This window comes from Myotis daubentonii, chromosome 11 (assembly GCF_963259705.1).
Source record: "Myotis daubentonii chromosome 11, mMyoDau2.1, whole genome shotgun sequence".
Classification (NCBI taxonomy): Eukaryota; Metazoa; Chordata; class Mammalia; order Chiroptera; family Vespertilionidae; genus Myotis; species Myotis daubentonii.
This window is the reverse complement of record NC_081850.1, coordinates 37,648,721-37,669,111: the sequence shown is the minus strand read 5'-3', so window position 1 is coordinate 37,669,111 and position 20,391 is coordinate 37,648,721. Positions and strand designations below refer to the sequence as shown.

At 39.2% G+C, this 20,391-nt stretch overlaps 1 protein-coding gene across 12 annotated transcripts in view; it reads right to left on the bottom strand.

Moving 5' to 3' along the window:
- PIP5K1B (phosphatidylinositol-4-phosphate 5-kinase type 1 beta) overlaps positions 1 to 20,391 on the bottom strand; it is a 288,346-nt gene that overhangs the window by 163,109 nt on the left and 104,846 nt on the right. For 9 of the 12 annotated variants that reach the window (XM_059656847.1, XM_059656853.1, XM_059656849.1 and 6 more), the window contains 2 exons: positions 14,160 to 14,244; positions 9,059 to 9,127 (listed from right to left, as the gene is read on the bottom strand). In XM_059656847.1, coding sequence (XP_059512830.1) covers positions 9,059 to 9,127 — 69 coding nt within the window. In that variant the 5' untranslated portion in view covers positions 14,160 to 14,244. Of the gene's footprint in view, positions 1 to 4,801; positions 4,870 to 9,058; positions 9,147 to 14,159; positions 14,245 to 20,391 lie in introns of those variants that run through there. The other 3 variants (XM_059656851.1, XM_059656846.1, XM_059656852.1) reach the window with 2 other exon arrangements.

Genomic DNA, 20,391 nt, shown 5'->3' with positions numbered 1-20,391 from the left:
CAGCCCCAGGTGAGAGCTACTGCTCTCATTTATCTCATCTTGCCCACGCTTCCTTGATTCCACCAAGCTCCTTCCTGCCTCCAGGCCTGCTGTTCTCTCTGCCAAAAAAAAAAAAATGCTCTTACTTTCACTCTCGACCAGCTGGCTCCTTCTCATTCTTGCAATGCCAGCCCCTGTGGCACCTCCTTAGAGAGCCCCTTACATACCTTATCTAAAAGGCAGGACACCTACCCTTTTTTAGTTTATTAATTGGACTTTTAAAGTTAATAATAATTTCATTTTGTTTACTTTTTTATTTTGTTTATTGTCTGTCTCTGCCATGACAATAAAAGTATTATTAGGGCAGGAACTATGTCTTGGCCTCTATCCTACCCTCAAAGCCCAACACAGTGCCAAGCTAAATAAGTATTTGTCAACCGGATAAATGAATGAATGCATGGACATGCAATCAAAAGTATGTCTTATATCCCAAGCATTGACCACACCCTTAAAAAAATGACAAAGCCACAACATGAAAAATTCACTTGGAAGAATCAGAATGTCATCCAGACAGCCCGTATGTCAATCTCCTGCTCAGTAACCGAATGCTCCCTGATCCATAATGCAAAGTAGAGCATTTGGATAAGGAGAAAATTGGGCATAACAGTGAGAAGAGCTCATCTTCTCTCTGCTGGGAAAAAAAGTACAGTGGGGTCCTATGAAAAGTTAAAATGTTCCCTATATGTCCTGACCGATGTGGCTCAGCTGGTTGGGCATTGTGCCATGTACCAGAAAGGTTGCTGGTTCGATTTCCAGTCAGGGCACATGCCCAGGTTTTGAGCTTGATCCCTGGTGGGGGGCGTGCAGGAGGCAGCCAATTGCTTTCACATGGGTGTTTTTCTCCCACTCCCTTCCCTTCTCTCTAAAAGCCAACTAAAAACTCTTTAAAATATTTTTTCCTTATATTTGAACCTAATTTGTGTCTCTGGGTGTCTGGGTGTGCATGTGTATCAGAAGTTGGACAAAAAAGACATAGAGGACTGAGAATTTTTTTTTAAGAATCTTAATTTATAGTCTGTGGAGACCATGACCACCTTCCTTCTCTTCCCTCCTTAATGTTGTGCTGAATGTCTCAGGCGGGATGGCTTCCACACCAAGGGCCAGGCTGTCTCATCTCCCTTTCGTGGTAAAATAAAAGTCGCAGACACAGGATCCACAGACTGAACAGAACTGGCCAGAAATCTAGGGGAACTTGATAGTAGATATAAGGCTGGAACCTAACTTACATTGCTGGTCTTTTCCAGGATTCAGACTAAAGGAGACCACAATTTTAAATTTCTGTGTTCTCGAGCAAATTCTTAAAAGCCACTTAAAAAAATCTCTGTTAAGTATCCAGCAAGGGATGTGGGGGAGGGGTGATAGTGATAAAAACAGACAAGCCCTGGGCCTTGGGACAGGGAGCCTGCTGGCCAGGGCAGAACCATGTCGGCCAAGCTGCGCAGGAAGACGTGCAGATTGCCTGTGTATATTGAGCCTTTTAATTTAAAAGCAAAAGCAATGGTGTGTCCTGAGAGCAGGCACTCCCCTTCAGATGGCCTAACTGGCTGCAGAAACAGAAACCTCCGCCTGCCAGCCTGCCCTTAACGCCAAACGCAACAATGCAACGCTTGTTGTTGTCCCTGAAGGCAGCTGTAAGTGTGGGGCATAGAGTTTTCTCTCCTATAGTGAGTGTTTGGGGACATCAATGTGATGTTTATTGGAATTGGGGACTAAAAGATGGACAGTCCATGGTCAATCACAATGCAGAGGTACAGTAATGCTGGGTCGCTTCACACACAGATGCTCCCTCCAAAGTGAGTGCACAAGCCACTCAGAAGTGAACGATTCAGTGGGATACCCTGATAGGAGGGTTGGCTTCTTCTACTGTTTCAAGCTGCCGATGGTGGGTTGTTTTTTTTAATATATTTTATTGATTTTTTTACAGAGAGAAAGGGAGAGGGATAGAGAGTTAGAAACATTGATGAGAGAGAGACATCAATTTAGCTGCCTCCTGCACACTCCCCACTGGGGATGTGCCCGCAACCAAGGTATGTGCCCTTGACCGGAATCGAAACGGGGACCCTTCAGTCCGCAGGCCGATGCTCTTTCCACTGAGCCAAACCAGTTAGGGCCCGATGGTGGTTTTTTTGTTTGTTTGTTTTTCCTAATGACCTGCAACGTCTTGCTTAAAAGTCATAAAGGCAGATTTAAAGTTGCTTGCATTAGAACTCAGCGAGGAAAGAGATAGAAATACAGGTGATCCTATATGGAGGCCGAGGTTTGGAGGGAGGATCTGCACAGAAAAGTGGATGGTAATAATACATGATTACACGTGCTTTTAAATATGATGGGATTTAAAAAAATTTTTTATTACAGTTTACATTGAACACTGTTTTGTATTAGTTTTAGGTGTACAGCACAGCCAATAGACATTCATATGGATTACAAAGTGTTCCCTCCAATGGTAATTCAAGTGCCCACCTAGCACCATAGATAGATATTATAATATTGTTCATTATATTCCCTATGCTTCACCTACAGCCTATGACTATTTTGTTACTACCAACTAGTACTTTTTATTCGATCTCTTTTTTTTAACCATGTCCCCCAACACCCTATCCTTCTGCCTCCTGCCCCACCTCCTGGCTTCCATCAGTGTGAAAATTGGTCAGACTATTGGCATACCTGGAGCTGGGCTGTTGGTGCCAAAGGTGGGTGGCCTCCACACCCAAGGCAGCCTATAGTAGTCATCAAAACCTAAATCTCCCAGGAAAGGCCTACTTTGGGCAGGCCCAGGATGGAGGAAGTAGTAGGGGAGGGGCGAGAGGCCTGGAATGACAACTTTTGGTTGGATAGATGAGAGAAAGAAACCCAAATGGTGGTGGTGAACATTTCCCAGGCCAGTCCATCTCTCCAGGTGGTTGGCAAACTCTGATCAATTTTGATGGACAAGATTAGGAAATCATATAGCTGGAGGCTTTAACCATCTCCCTGACAATACTCTCTTAATGACCATCTTAATTGGGCATTGACATCTGTTTGTTTTAGAAGGGTTGGGGGTAGGGTGGACAATTTCTTCACATACAAAATAGAGAAAACTCAGATCTCTGGCATTGGTATTTTACCTGAGTTTACACTATTCTTCAAGTGAACTGATGACCTGCCTCCTGCTTTCTTCTATCACCTAGTTACAAAAACAAAATAAAACATCTCTTCCTCAAACTTCTCTAGTTCTAACAACAGCAGAAACTTTCAGGTAGTTCCTCAGGTTGGAAACTTGCAGGTCAGCCTTCAGTGTTGTCTGTATTGCCATTTCATCGTGTCACTAATCCCCAACCCAACGTCATGGTACCTCACTGCCTAGAACCATGATGTCCAACATGGTAGCCATTAGCCACATGAGCTTATTTAAAATGGACTAATTTTAAAATTAAAAATTCATTACTCAGATACACTGACCACATTTCAAATAATTGAGAACCACATGCAGCTTATAACCACTATATGAGGGCGGATTATGGAACATCTCCTTCATTGCAGAAAGTTCCAGTGGACAGTGCTGGCCTAGAACGCAAAGTCAAACTCTTCAAACCAAGGCTCGCTGTCATTCAGAGGCAGCCCAGACTTCCAAAATTGCTTCTACTTTCCCCAAATGCTGACACTGACCTGTGTCTAGGCCACGCCTTCCTGTTCCTCTATCAAATCAGGTGCATCCTTGACTCCTTGCCTGTGAGAATTCCCTGTCACTGAGACAAATGAGTAGATAATTCAATGCAGTCACCTAAGGAATGAGAGTTGTCTGCCACGACAAAAAACAATGAGACATCTATGAAATTTTTATTCCAGCAAAATGCTCTGCTAACAAACAAGTCCACGAAAAAGAATTTTCCCCAGAAGATTGTCGTGAGCTCTAGGTTCATCAGAACTTGCTAGAGGATCGAGTGAAATGCCATTTGTCTTGGTACTTAAAACCAATTTGTGTCATTATTTGATTTTTTTCACATGGGCCCATATTTTTTCTCTTAAGTAAATTGTATGGTCATAGGAAGCAGGGACCAGATCTTACATGCATTTCTTTCTTTTTTTTTTTTTAAAGACTATCTTTTTATTGATTTTAGAGAGAGATGAAGGGAGAGGGAAAGAGTGAAACATTGATCAGCTGCCTCCTGCATGCCTCCTACTGGGGATCAAGCCCGCAACCCAGGCATGTGTCCCGATTGAGAATCTGGGAATTGAATCCGGGACCTCTTAGTGCATGGGAGGACGCTCGACCAACTAAGCCGCACCAGGCTGGGCTCACAGCATTTCTTTTGCATGTCCCTCTTCTATCTCATGTCTCTATTCAAATAGTGGGGAGGTTGCAAACTAGCCCCTGCCTGAGGGCCAGAGTACATTTTTGAAAATTTTTGAATCACTTTCCAACCTTTAAAAATGGGAAGATTTCATATCAGAATCCACATTTTTGGCTTCCTGAGAAATCTGGCAATCCCGAGTGAACACTCACGTGTATCTCTATTAGCTGGAGCTGAGTGCCACCTGCCCCCTTTACAGGCATATATTTTCCTGTTTGCCACTTTCCTCCTGGTTAATCCACTCCCTGACTACCTGCCTGGCCCTGTAGGCTTTTGTGTTTACAACTCTTAGGAAAGACACTCAATAAAAGAACTGAGAATGGAAATAACTACCCTCTGTAAACACAGCTAGGCAGCCCTTAATGTCTGTCTTAATGGACAGCATGTTTGTTTTAAGCAGCTAAAATAAAAATTATCATTTTAGCCATTACCTGGAGACATTAACCTCACCTACTGACTTCAGCTATTCTTCCTGATAATGGATGAGAAACGTGGACACCTGGAAGAACAAGCAGCAGCCAGCCTTAGGAATCACATGCAAACATTTGAGACTCAGAGTGCATGACGTTGTTCCAGGAACACTGAGTTCCCTAGAAACACGTGGAAACCATAGCACTCATGATGCTGAGTACTGCTGGCAGCTGCCCAATAAATCTGGGGATTGATTCAAAAAGCCTAAGACTGCTCATTAACTCTAACCCACACCAATTTCTCCTTTCGGACTTTTTAAAAAAAATATATTTTATTGATTTTTTACAGAGAGAAAGGGAGAAGAATAGAGAGTTAGAAACATTGATGAGAGAGAAACATCGATCAGCTGCCTCCTGCATACTCCCCACTGGGTATGTGCCCGCAACTAAGGTACATGCCCCTGACCGGAATCTAACCTGGGACCCTTCAGTCCGTAGGCCGACGCTCTATCCACTGAGCCAAACCGGCCAGGGCTCCTTTCGGACTTTTTGTCATAGACTCTTGTGTTCTAAAATTGTTTTCATGTCTTCCCTTCTCCATCGACTGTAAGTTTCTTATAAACTTCTTTGAAATCCTTCTCAATGCCGAGCATAGTCAATGAGGTCGGTAGGGGACAGTTCTTAACCTGGGGCTTATAGATTGGCTTCAGTCATAGGCAAAAACCTGATGGGGTCATCAAAGCTTCTTATTAAAAAGGTGCAAACCCCATAGTTAGGACTGGGGGAAAATTTTAACTTTAAGGTATTTGTAAAAGGGACAACAGTTAATAAAATGGTTGGTGGCCTTGATGACACTCATCTAGTCTATTAGTTCTCATTCCCATTTTTTGTCACAGCTTTTATGCTTTTATTATGGTCATGGGTGAAAAATGTTAAGCTACACAGGGTCAACTCATGCATCCTGCTGGTAGAGGCTAAGTCAAGGGTGGGCAAACTTTTTGACTCGAGGGCCACAATGGGTTCTTAAACTGGACCGGAGGGCCGGAACAAAAGCATGGATGGAGTGTTTGTGTGAACTAATATAAATTCAAAGTAAACATCATTACATAAAAGGGTACGGTCTTTTTCTTTTTTTTAGTTTTATTCATTTCAAACGGGCTGGATCCGGCCCGCAGGCCGTAGTTTACCCACGACTGGGCTAAGTCAATAGGGAACAAATGGCCCTAGCTGGTTTGGCTCAGTGGAGAGAGCATCGGCCTGTGGACTGAAAGGTCCTGGGTTTGATTCTGGTCAAGGGCACATACCCAGGTTACAGGCTCGATCCCCATTAGGGGGCATGCAGGAATAAGCTGATCAATGATTCTCTTTCATCATTGATGTTTCTATCTCTCTCTTTCTCTCCCTTCCTCTCTGAAATCAATAAAAAATATTTTAAAAAATAGGGAGCAAAGCCGCCATTCTTTGGGAACATTAGTCCAATCAGGTATAGCACACTAATCATAATATCTAACCCATATTTCTCTACCTTGTCTGAAAGGATGCCATAAGAATCTTCCAGGAGCCTTTAAATCAAGATTCATAAAACCTGAGCATTCTCCTTATCAGCAATTAATTTAATGACTTGCTCATAATAGCAAATGTAGTTCATTTGACATAAACTATATCTTTATGAAGTTCTGCAGGTTTGTGGAAGACGTGTTTCTTTTCTGAATGTACATACACTACATGTTTACTAATTCTTGCTCAATTTATGTTGAGGAGCAATCTCACATCTGGTTTCCAGAATGTACCTTTTCCTCATTCAGAAGATAGGGTTGATATTTGCTTATCTCCTGTCTTTGGACAATTTTTCCTTTGTTCTGATTTCTCAAAGCTCACACTCAGTGGTTTTCCTATTCTAGCTTCAAGTTCTTTCATCTAGGAAATGGCTCACCTGGGCTTAGGGATAAACATATTTGCTATAGTTAATGTGACTCTATTATCCCGTCTTCTACCCTCACATGAACACCACCAGTTTCAGGATCTTTTTGCTTAACTGAGAAGAGTTAAATTAAATAATTCAGCTGGGCTTTTACCAGCCAGTAAAGGAACATTTTCTCTACATGATCCCTTCTTGCTGTGCATATCAGCACCATGTTTATCGAGGACTCAAGTCCTAGGCACTGTGCTGTATTTTGTAAAAATATATTTTTATTGATTTCAGAGAGGAAGGGAGAGGGAGATAGAGATAGAAACATCAATGAGAGAGAGAATCATTGATCCTGCACGACCCCTACTGGGGATCAAGCCTACAACTTGGGTATGTGCCCTGACCAGGAATCGAACTGTGACCTCCTGGTTCATAGGTCCATGCTCAACCACAGAGCCACACCAGCTGTGCTGTGCTATCTTTTTGGTGCTTTTCTTATACAGAGACTGCATACCTTCTCCTCCATTGTTTATATTCCTTTTAAAATTAGAGACCATCAAAAGCATCCCCATGCCATCACACATTAAAAAAAAATATCATTGGGTTCTTTTGTTTTCTTAAATTTCCTGCATCTTCTCGTACTTATTGGAATTATTTGCTCTCTTAGGATCTGGTTTTTAGTTTCATAACCTTCCCAACATTGCCAAGTCAGATACCCTTTAGAGACACTCATCATAGCATACCTCTAGTATGATTAAAAACTTACTTTACTAAATTCTTGGGCAGGGTATGCTTAGCAAACTCTAGGATGGCACGGCCACATTCTATTACTTTTGCATCACTAAAGAGCTCCCGAAAGTCAGAATCCAGTCAAGAATCGTAGTGCATTTGATGCTGACTGAGACAACTGCCTGAAAGTGATGGGAAGCAATGACAGGCTGGCCACTGGCCTTCTCTGTGCTGGTCTCATGCTTGACTGACTTTACAAGAAGTCTGGAGTAAAGGAGACAGGATTTGGTTTTCCACCGGTGTCTAAAAATAAATAGTGTATTGTTGGCTTAGGCCAGAGGCACACATTTTATAACACACATATTATGATGTCTGAGTGCTTGGATCTTCACCCTACTCTTCCCCAAGCATAACATCGCTTAGGATAGCAACCTCCCCGTTTATATTTCTAGGTTTCGCTGAGGAGAAAAGTCAGAAGATAAGATATACCAGGAAAAAGGGCATATTTTCCTACATGAAAATGGAACAGGAAACACGACGAGTTCCTGTTAGTTTCATGACCTGAACATACGGACAGATCAAATGGCTCGTGTACTTTGTGACAAAACTTCTCGCTAGCTCTCCGTTAAAGAGTGAAATGTAAAAGGGCAAGTTAAGATATAATAACCCTTTGATACATAAGCTTCCTAGTCCCAAGGGGAAAGGATGACAAGGACTTTTAAAAAGCTAAAATGCATAGTCAATTTAAAATCACGAGTAGTGGTGCTTGGGGACGTAGACTACCCAGTGATGTTTCTGGATATCAGCTTGGTTGCTAGGAGCCAAGGGTTAGCAAAGTGAAAGAGTAGTAAGGTCATGTACCCTGGGAAGTCTGGAAGGAGATTTTGTGGCGTGAGCTGCAAACACAAAATCTGAGAGGCTTGGAAAGAGGTGGGAGAGAATTTCATCTTTAAAAATATTTTTTCAAATACAGAGGTAGAAAATGTTGAACATTTTGATGGAAAGTAGTGAGTCAATTAAAGGATTCACCCGAACACAGAACACTGCACACCCATAAGGGCCTTCTTCTTAGGAATAAGAAGGGTCTTCAAAGGACTACCTTCTGTCAGTGTTCTATTTCATAGTCACTGGTGGGCAGAAAAATGGCCCACAAAAATGTTCGTGTCCTAACCCTTGGGATTTTGAATATGTTATGTAACATGACAACAAGGAGTTACGGGTGAAGAAATTAAGGTCGATAATCAGCTGACTTTAAAATAAAGGGATGATCCAGGATTAGCCAGGAGGGCTCGGTGTAATCACAAGGGCTCTTTAAAGTGTGAGGGTAATACAGCCCGGGAAAGACCAGCCTTCTCTGGCTTTGAAGTTGGAAGTGAGTCATGACACAGGGAATGCAGGCCGCCTCGAAAAGCTGGAAGAGACAAGAACATGGGTTCAGCCCCTAGGGCCCCCAGAAAGGAAAGCAGGCCCGCAGTCAGACTCCGACAGAAGATAATACATTTGTGCTGTCTAAGCCACCAAGTGTATGGCACTTTGTTATAGCAGCAGTAAGAAGCGAAGGAAGTAACTTACATACAAGAACCTGTAACGATATTAACATTCTTTCTGAACTGAGGCAAGAAAATCAAACACTCGCTCACCTTTTTATAGGTCTTTTCTTCGTTTTGTTTGCCAGGTGCTGCATCTCCACTGTCCCCAGCCGACGACATCTGCAAGAGAAAAGATTCCCTATTTGAATTTACAGCTGTACTCTCAGATACAATATGCCGATAATATTGCTAACTGAGAGGATCTATTTTGGTTAAGTACATTTTTGTTGTTTATTGCTGCTATCTCCAAGAAAGGAAGAGATTTCTCAGAATACTAAAAAAAGAAAGAAAAATCAGTGGTCCCCAATCTTTCCAAAATAAATCTTTACTTCTAAATCATTTTAGTAGCATACTTTACTCCATAGGAAAGATGCTATGGAAGGCCAACCCATAAAGTTTCTTTCTACAAAGCCTTTAAAGTTTTTTCCTTCTGGTTATAGATGCTTCCTGTACAAATATCTGGAAAGTACCAAAAAGTAAGAATCAGAAGATAAAATTACTCAATTCTACCAACCTTAGGCAACTCCACCATTATGGCATATTTGCTGCCACCTCTTGTTCCATTCATTTGCATACTGAATATATTATAATACCATCTTACCCAGCATTTTTCACTGAACATTTATGTGATAAGCATTTTCCCATTTGATTATAAAAATCTCATTGTAAGAATAATTTTTTTTCTAGTTGCAAAAGAGCACTGTGCAAACACAATTGTGTGTTATTAAAGGACAGCTGATGCGGTCCAAGGATTTTGCCTGTACAAATAATTATTTTATGTTTCTGTCTTTGTTCAACTTCAATGTTTTCTTAGACTAGATTTTTAGAAATACTAGGCCATTAAAAAGCTGAAAGTGCTTGCTCAGCTGGTGTGGCTCAGTGGTTGAGAGACAACCTATGAACTAGAAGGTTGTGGACTAGATCCCCTGCAGGGGGCATGCAGGAGGCTGATCAATGGTTCTCTCTTATCATTAATGTTTCTCTCTCTCTCTCTCTCTCTCGCTCTCTCTCTCTCTCTTTCTTCTTACCTGAAATCAATAATATATATTTTTAAATTGAAAATTCTTACTACATAATGCTAAATTTATTTCTAAGAAGATATACCCATTTATGCTGGTAGCAGTGAGTGGGAACTGGTTTCATTACATGTTTAGAAATCACTATTATCATTTTAATTACCTTTTCTAATTTGACAGGTTAAGAAAGCATCTCCTAATTTTAATCTGCATCTTTAAAATTGTTAAAGAAGGTTAACATTGTTTGCATATCTTTTTTCTCTTTTTAGCTATTTGCATTTCTTCCTTTGAGTTTTCTATTGTTTTGTCCATTTATCTAGTAAAGGTATTAGTGTTTTAGTTGTTGATTTTTATGTGTTAAGAGTATTAATCTGTTTGCAAGCACATCATTAATATTTTACATGCTGCTGTCTTTAAATTTGTTTTATAATTATGACAGAGAAGTTTTACATTTTTCATACTCAAAACTATTAACTATCTCTTTGGTTTCTTCCAATGCTTTTTAAATATATCTTTTTTTCCCCCCTTTGGGAGATATCAGATGTTTAAACATGTATTTGTCCCACTTCTTAATGATTAAGTTTTTTTTCATTTAAATTTTAATTCATTGAATGTTTAATACCAGTTACTTATGTGTAAACAAGGGTACTACATAATCAGGGAACCTAGATATGAAACTGCACGAAGAGCACTCTATGCACCAAGGAGGGGTAAACTTCTTTCTCATAAGCCTTGGAAGCACATTTTAAATCTTGGGCTTTTAATAAACACAGTGTTATAAGCTTCGTGTGTGTGAAACCTAAGAATCGGCCAGCCATGTCTCTGCATTGGAACTGAATGCCTGAGTTTACTCGCCCTTTCGTGATCTTGAAGTGACCTCTTCCTACTCTTTCTCTGACCTCAGCTCTTCGGAGTTACTGCCCCCTCACTCCCTCTGCTTCAGACATTTTTGTTGTTTCTCAAACACATCAGAATGCTGCTGCATTAAGGTTTCCGCCTTAACCATTCCCTCTGCTTGAACAGTCAAGCGTAAACAGGTAAGCATAAACCTCTGCTTATCTCCTCAGGTCTTCACTCCAACGCCAACTCCTGTTTGCTGCTTAGCTTGACCATCCTACTTTAAACTGCAGCCTGTTCAGCTCCTCCCTTCCCCCACTCTCCCGATCCCCCTTAACTCGCCTTCTCTTTTCATTTTTCTGTGTCCAACATACTATCCGGGTTCCTTATTTATTATAGTGGGTTTTTGTTTGTTTTGGTCTGTCTCCTGAAGAATTTAAACTTCCCAAATAGGAATTTGAATCTGTTTTGTTCACTAATGTACTTCAAACTTTACCTGGCACCTAGTAGGTGCTTAATAAATATGTATAGAATAAGTGAATAAATCAATTGATAAGGAAGATAAGAAGATGCCATTAGATCAATGTAGGCACACATGATTCCATTGGTCTGAGTGTTTTGTAGTTGGGAGCTGACCCCTTGAGAGAAGGTGATGACACTACTGAGGAGTCAGACACCGTCAATCACATTGTGTGCAGGACACCTTGAAAGATGCCAGTGTATGGCCTCATTAGGAATAAATGGCAATATTAAGCCCTTATAATGTTCTCCATAAATGAAAAAGACTTTTTAGGCTACAGTTATGTCAGTAGAAATAATCTCCATGTAGGATTTAAACCATTTTTTAAAATGTAAACTGTTACTGAATGTGCCACATTTTCATTTTCTGGCATAACTACTCTCAAACTATCTGCAAATTAATTTGGAATTAAATTAAGTTTCAAAAAAATATGAGAAGGGCTCCTTGATTATTTTAATCAAATATAATTATTCATTATTTTTCAATCATTTACAAATTTTAAAGGTAATATTTATGTTTATCGTAAGAAAAGCAAAACATGTATTTTATTTGAAAAAATATAAAGGAGAAAACAAAACTATCACTTTTAATCTAACTACCCAGAAATAATAATTGTTAATATTTGGTTACTTCACCATTTGATCTTTTCCAAATGTGTGTTGTTGTTTTTTTAACAAAACTGGAATAACATATTATATACAATTTTGTATTTGCCCTTTTCACTTACCATTGTATCACTAAATATTAATTAGAAATAATTTCAAATGTCTGAATAACAATATTATAAAATGTTATCATATTTCAATATTTATTAATAGACATTTAGGATGCATCCTATATTTCTATTAAAAATTAAACTGTACTCTGTTTTTATACCAATAGCATGTCTACTTAGAGCGGCCACAGATTCCCAGAACAATGACTGCTGGGTAAAATACCATATCTACTTTATATCTCTACCAGCATCAGGTATTTTCATTTAAAATCAAACAAAACACTGCCAATTTAACTTTGGGCAAAAATATCCATCTTATTTTGCATTTATATGATTAATTGTAAGGATGAACATTTTTGATCATATTCATTTCTTTCTTTATATTTTTCGAGTTAATTGCCTATACAAATCTTTAGCTCATTTCTATATTAGGGTGTATTTGTGTTTCCAATTTAGTTTGTAGTAATGATAATAAAGAAGGGTAGGATTTTTCTTTAACCTTCAACTATTTAATAGGGCCAACAGAATGGATGCTTCCTTAAAGAATGCAATTTCAGAATAGACTGTGGAATCTTAGAGGGAAGGCAGGGGTGTGTGGGAAGAGATCCACCGAAGAACTTGTATTCATATGTGCATAACCCATGGACACAGACAATAGTGTGGTGGCCTGGGATGGGAAGGGGGAGGCAAAGGGGGGTGGACTGGAGGCGAGGGACCGCTAGAAAGGGTCAACAGGGAAAAAAGGGGACATATGTAATACTTTCAACAATAAAGATTTAAAAAAAAGAATGCCATTTCAGTAACTTCACTTCTAAGACTTTGCAGCTCTTAAAACCAAAAAACTTCAAGAGGAACTCTTGAAAAAAGAACCATAATGAAGAGCTGACTAATTGGCATGAATGAAGGACAGACGATGAGAAGGTCTGTTTTATTCTTTTGTAAATCACCCTGACTGGACAGTAGGGAAGAGGAGGAGAGAAGTAGGTCAACTTGTGTGATTTTTTAAAAAAAATTTACATTCAGCAGCACAAAACAGATGATAATAATAAAGGGAGGTCATGAAATGTCACCTGGATTCAAAGGTTGTTTTTTTTTCCTGTGGGGTGATACTTAACAAAGGTCACACGAACCTATGAACCAGGACAACCGTGTTGGAGAGACAAATGAGATGCTTAGGATGTCCCGGTAACTGCAAGCGGCTATTAAAATGGTTACAGCGTTAATCACTCTTTGTTCTTAGACTTGCTATGTTCCTGCACCAGTTAAGTGCATCGCTTATAATTATGGAAGCCAAGGTAAGTATGGATTAAAAACATTGTTTCCAAAAACATCATAATCATATATATCTCTGTGTATACACAAAAGGAAGGAGAAAAATTCATAGAAATACAGGTGATTATCTCCAGATGATGTGATTATGAATGCTTTGGGTTTTCATTTTATAGATGGTATATTTATTTTTTATAAATTGAGTTTATTGGGGTTACATTGGTTCATAAAATTATAGAGCTTAAGGGGTACAATTCTATAATACATCATCTGTGTATTGTACTGTGTGTTCACCACCCCGTTATGTCTCTTTCCATCACCGTTTATTCCCCCCTTACCCTCTTCCACCTCCCCCCATTGCCATTTCCCTCTGGTAAGAAGCATACTGTTGTCTATGAGTTTTATTTTTCTTGCTTAATCCCTCACCTCTTCCATCAGCCCCCTACCCTCTCCCTTCTGACAACTGTCAGTCTGTTCTCTGTCCACATATCCTGCACTGAGCACTGCTACATTTAAGAATAAGGAAAATACTAATGCTATTAAAAAATTTAGCCACACACATAGTTAATAGCAGAGTCCACATCTGGGCTCTGCCCCTTTAGGCATACCGATGTTCACAAAATTTCCTGTTGCCATTTGCTTGCTGCTTATTTTAAATTTGATAATGTCGAAGTTAAAGGTCATGAACTAGATATATGATTTAGAATATTTGTAAATAAGTATAAAATAAAAGAGGTAGGGGCTCTATAACAAGGCAGTTGGAATGAATTAAAAATGGAGACTATATTTCCTTACCTTAGTAAGTGAAATGGCAAGTCATCTGTTGTTGGTGGTGATGGGCAGCTTGTTCATTGTTGAGACTGTTTTCCTTCCCAGGTTCCTGTTAAAATAGAAATCACTGGTCATTACTTTTTTCATATTTCCACCTCATCCCTCCAAAAGGACCACAGGTGGCTACTGGGATACATACAATGCAAAAGGTAAGTTTAAATTAAAGGAAGGAATGTGTGTGAGGGGAAAACAAAGGTGGGGAGAACCAGATGAAGCCAGCTGTTCGAGCTACACATAGAACGTAAGCCATGTGACTCAGTACAGTCTCCAGTTTCACGCTGAGATTCCTAGTGGTCACAGCAAATGAGGAAATGATCAGTTACCTAAATGCCCAATGATTGTAAGGTAAAGGCAAACCAGTTGCTCAAGTGAACCACAGGTGTGGGGGAACTGAGGCTAGAGCAACATTTCTCCTGGGGTCTTCCCGTAGGAGACCCTATGTGAAGTGTGAACACGCTTTCAATATTACCCCTGTGCTACATCAACTGTGATTTTCATGAGTGTTATTTAGATGACACAACCTCCAACAACAGTTCAACAAACATCCCTTGGTATAATAATATTTTTATACAGGAGATAACATACTCATGGCAACCGATTTTAAAACACAGAGATGTATAAAGTAAGAATGGTAAAGACCCACTTGTATTTGCCCACTCTGAGATAACCTATATTAACAGTTTGTTGTATACTCCTTTCAAAATCTTCCCTATGCTTGTGCGCGCGCGCGCACACACACACACACACACACACACACACACACACACACACACACTTTCTTCTTACTCTTACCAATATGTTTGAATCTTTTTTTCAAAACTATGTGTCTGTCTCATTTTTAAATAACTGTAACATATTCCACAAGATGGATATACCATCATTCAATCAACCACTTCCTCCTGATGAACATTCAGACTGTCTCTGGGTTTGGTTCCATAACCAGAGCAGGAATAAACAGCCATATTGAAATATCTTTAAAGTTCTAGTACTTTCATTTCTGTGGGGAAAAAGTCCTGGAAGTTGGCTCCAACTTGATCAACACATTAACTACTTGAAGGTCCACGGCTACATTCCTCTCCGTAAAAAGGCTGAAGCAATCAGTTCAATGGTCTGGGGAGAGTACCTGCTTATTGACATAGTATTGGCACTGGACAGCTGCCACCTTTAAATGTTTGCCAACCTCAGGGGCAGATCATGGCTTCTCAGTTGTTTTAACTTTCATTCCCTTGTTGCTAATGGGGCTGATCCTTTTCACAGGTTTCCCGGTAATTTAGATTTCCAGTGCATGCCCTTCGCATATTTTCTACTGGGCAGTTTATCTTTTTCCCTTTTACAATCCATTTGCACGACGTCGCAGCGTATTAAACACCAACCCTGCCATATAAACTGTAAGCTACTGTAATCTTTTGGCTTTATTTATGTTGTCTTGTCATGTAGGCATTTTTAATACTTACATAGTCAAATATGCTAATTTTTCCCTATATGGATTGTGGATTTACTATCTTCCTGGGACAGTTCCCCCCAACCCAATGTCATACATATATTCTCCTATATTTTCCATTTTAAACATTAGATCTTTACTCCAAATGGAACCTAACCTCATCGCCTCCCAGGTAGGCAACTAATTGCCCCAACATCATTTTTTCTTACAATCTATCTTTTTCTTACTAGAAAGGCATGCCACTTTTAACATATATCACCTTTTCCTAGATACTTCAATCTATTTCTGGACTCTTTACTCTGTCCCAAAGATTTGCTCATTGATTCCTGAGCTAATATCATGCTGCAATATGACAGTATACTTTGATAGTAAACTCTTCTGAGTTTAGTAACTTTTCACATTTATATTTTTAGATGGACTTTAAAATCATATTGATTGATCTGACAATCTGTACCCCTTCTAAGCTGGGATTCTGACTGGAGTTATATTAAATTTATATACTAATTTAGAATTCATCGTTTTGGAATTTTGAGTTTTCTCATTCAAAACTCAAAAGAAATATATATATAACTTTTACTACCATCTGACTTTTTGGATTTGTCTTATGTCTTACTAAATTCATTCCTAAATATTTTAGTTTGTCACTCTTTTAATAAGGACTTCTCCATGTTAACCAGTTATTAACTCAAAGGAAGAAGAACAATTGCGCTTCATCTATTTTCTTCCCAGTCCTGTTACCAAGCCCACTCACCAGGTTTTAAAAGATTTTAACTGGAGTCTCAATCACATCACCTGCACTATTTATACAGCTTATTCCTATGTCTTTTCTTATTGCATTCCCTCACCTTCTCAAACAATGCTGAGCAACAGCAGTTGAGTAACAGTAGTAGTACCAGGCATCTATAACATAATCCTGCACTCCTGCAGGAGTCACCTCCAACATGATGCTTTCGTTTGTTTGGTAGCAGAGTAGGTTCTTTCTGCTACATCCTAATCTACCTTCATGTTTATTAGGAATGTTTATTAAATTATATCAAATGCGTTTTCTGCATCAGTTGATATACTGATCATACAATGTTCTTTATTCTGTTGTGTCAATGTGCAACACTCAGAGATTTCATAATGCAAAATCATCCTTGTATTTCTAGAATAAACACTAACTTGGAGTTAATTTGCTACCATTTTAAAAGGGGCATTTTCATGATTGAAATTAAATGACTGTTGTCTCATCTTCATCAGGCTTTGGTATTAGGAATTAGTGCTTTTCATAAAGTTGGAAGGCTTTCTCTTTTTATATGCACTCAGATTTGTTTTACAGTTAATTATTTCTTGGAATTTATAACCTCTCTTTGGATTGACTTTTAGTAATTTACTCATTTTTTAGAAAACAATCAATTTTCTTTAAATTTTAAAACTTGTCTTATATAAAGTTGTGCATAACATTTTCTTACTGAATTCTTTTAATCCTTTTGGGATTTAAGTAATTATTTTCCATTATTTCTGATGTGTGTGTGTGTATTATATATATTTGTACTGTATGCATTGTATATACATATTCTTAATGTGTATATAATGTATATATTTTTAATGAAAGTCAGATTTTCTTTATTTGTTTTGTGGCCATTTCCATTAATTTAGCTTTTACTGTCAATATTATCTTCTTTCTTTTGGCTTATTTTATAAATTTTTAGATGCAATACTTAGTTTCTTGTCATTCTTTCAAAAGTATAGTACCCAAAGCATTTAAGTTAGAAAGTACGTCTGACTACATTAACCATCCTATATAATAAAAGCCTAATATGCAAATTGACTGAACGGCGGAACAACTGGCAGAACAACCGGTTGCTTGACATGCACTGACCACCAGGGGGCAGATGCTCAACACAGGAGCTGCCCCCAGTCTACAGGCCCAGAGGGAGGCAACCTGTGGTGGCGGCGGCAGGGGGCGGGGCTGGCCAAGGTGGGTGCCAGCAGGCCACCCCCCCCCCATTGCCCTGAAGGTTGCCCCCTAGAGGGAGGCGACCTGCGGCGGTGGGGGGGCGGGGCCGGGGAGAGGGCTGCGCCAGGCCAGCCAAGGTGGGTGTGAGTGGGGGGCCTCCAATCACCCCACCGGTTGCCCCACAGATCGGCCCTGATTGCTGGCCAGGCCTAGGGACCCTATTAGTGCATGAATTTTGTGCATCGGGCCTCTAGTTTCCCTATAAATTTTTATGTGAAATGTTCTGTTTGATCAACTTCCAGATAACCTGTCATTTTGGATTTGATCTCTAATTTGATCAAGAAATCATCTAAAAAAGAGTTTAATAATTTCAAATATTTACAGTTTAATTATTATCCTTTCATTGTCCATTTCTTGTTTTACCACTGGGATCACAAAATAAAATAAATAAAACAATTTTTTCCTCCCCAAATTCATTGTTTTTTCCTATGGCCATAAAAATAGGCTTTTTATAAATGTTCCACTGATATAAGGGGAAAAATGCACATTTTCTATTTATCGGGTACAAAAACAATATTATTACCACTCTATATCATTGTTAAATTATGGAAGAATACATTAAAATTCTCTAACATATGTATGGTTTTATCCTAAGTTCCTGTATTTCTACATTTTGGTTTTTGCCTTAAAATTTACATAACTATTCCTAAAATTTACATAACTAAGGGTAGGCATATTATAGTCTCCTTATGAATTGCACTCTTTATCCTTAGAAGTATCTTTTCTCATTTAATAATTTTGGTCTTGGGTTCCATTTAGTTGATGCTAATATCCTCACTTTTGCTTTCCCTTTATTTGTATATGCTTGGCATATCCATTTCTTTATCATCAACTGTTCAGCTGTCATTTGGTTTTAGGTGTGTTCCTTACAAATACCTTAAAACTGGATTTTTGTTTTATTACTGCCAATCTAAAAGTCTGTCATTTTAAAGGGCACTTCAACAAATTCACACCTATTGTGATGTGATTGTATTTGGTTTGCTTCTATAATATGTTTACTATTAATGACATTTATTGTTACTGCATTTATTTTTATTCATTCCTTTTTTTTTACTGGATTAATCAATTTATAATTCTATTTTCTTCCTAGTAATTAAAAAATTGTATTCTAAAATACTTGCTCCATTATCTGTTTTTGAATCATTAAAAAAAACTATATTTTTTATATTAAATAAAATGACTGCCATCCCCACAACCCAGACATTTTCCCCTCGGCTTGCAGCAGTAGACAGGAGGGCTCGCCACCCAGATCACCCTTCCAGGAGGGGAGGATGCTCACTGCTGAGGACAAGGCCCGCAGACACCTCCAGCTCTCAGCTCCTTCAGGGTCTGCCTCTGCTGAGAGCCACCTCACCCAGGTCGCAGCCTCCCTGGGGCAGCCCACATGCTGTGACTGCATGATGGGGCAGCTCCCCACCAAGCTGGCCCCAGGTTTGTGAGTCCCGCATGGAGTTTGCCTTCTCCCTCTGCTTGCCCAACCATGCTTCCTGCCTCCTCCTTTCACAGGTTTAAGCTTAGCCTCCAAACTCTGTGGCTTAAAAAAATGACAGAAAGTTACTCCCTCATAGTTCTGGGGCTGGAAGTCCAAAACCATGTTCCTCCTGAACCTCTGCATAGGATCCTTCTTTGCCTCTTTCTAGCTTCTGTTGGTGGCATTCCTTAGCTTGTGGCAATGTTACTCCTATCTTTGTTTCTGTTGTTACACTAAGTTCTCCTGGTGTGTCTCTGTCTTCAAATGACTTTCTCTTTTTCGTATAAGGACATCAGTCATATGAGATTAGGACCCACCTTAATGACCTCATCCTAACTTGATTATATCTACAAAGACTATTTTCAAATAAATTCATGTCTCACAGGTGGGGAATTAGGACTTCAATATATCATTTTGGGGACACAGTCAACTCAAAATATAGGTGTTAACCCCTAATAAACATTTGCACTCAAAAATCTACCCCAGTGCTTGCGTCCAGGGAGCCCAACCCCTGCCATCTCTTCGCTCTTCTTGTTCACAAGAGAAAATAATTAAAATATTTTTATTCTCTCACTGGCTGCTCCTCTCCAAACTTCGAAATAGCTCCTCTGAGTTGAATGACACTGCTGTTTCAAGAAATCTTAATGAACAATTTATAGTTCACGGTCACATTACCACCATTTGACCATAAGTTTTATAAGGTTCTTTGCTCATCATTGTTTCTTTGGCTCTTCATCTTCCCCTACCCTGACACCTCTGTTCTGATTCAATTTTCATTTGGTTGGAACACTTCTCAATAGTTTCCTTAGAACATGGATGGTCCAGCACATGGGTGGTCCACTCTGAGTCACTCCATGTCCATGTGCAATGTTAGTACAATGTCTTTCTCTTTTTTTCTCATATATAACTAGATCTCTTGGCCAGTACAGGATTCTTGGCTCATAGTCCTTTCCTTTTATCTCTCTATTGATATGGTATTGCTGTCTTTTTGCTTCTTAGCTTACAGATGAGTAGGTTCAAGCTAGTCTGATGCTCCTGCATTGGTAACGTACTGGTTTTCTCTGTCTAGAAACCTATGAAAAAAATTCCCTTTTAACAGTTAAAAAATTCCATAAGGATATAGGTCTTTTTTTCATTAATACTGCCCTGTAAAGGGAAACTGAAAAGAAGTTATTGCATAGAGATCTGATGAGTTGACTTAAGCCACAAATAATATTTAGGCAATCTAGATGAGAAATGAATAGAATTCATAGCCTTCAGGCAGCCTTTCAGGAATATTTTTTCT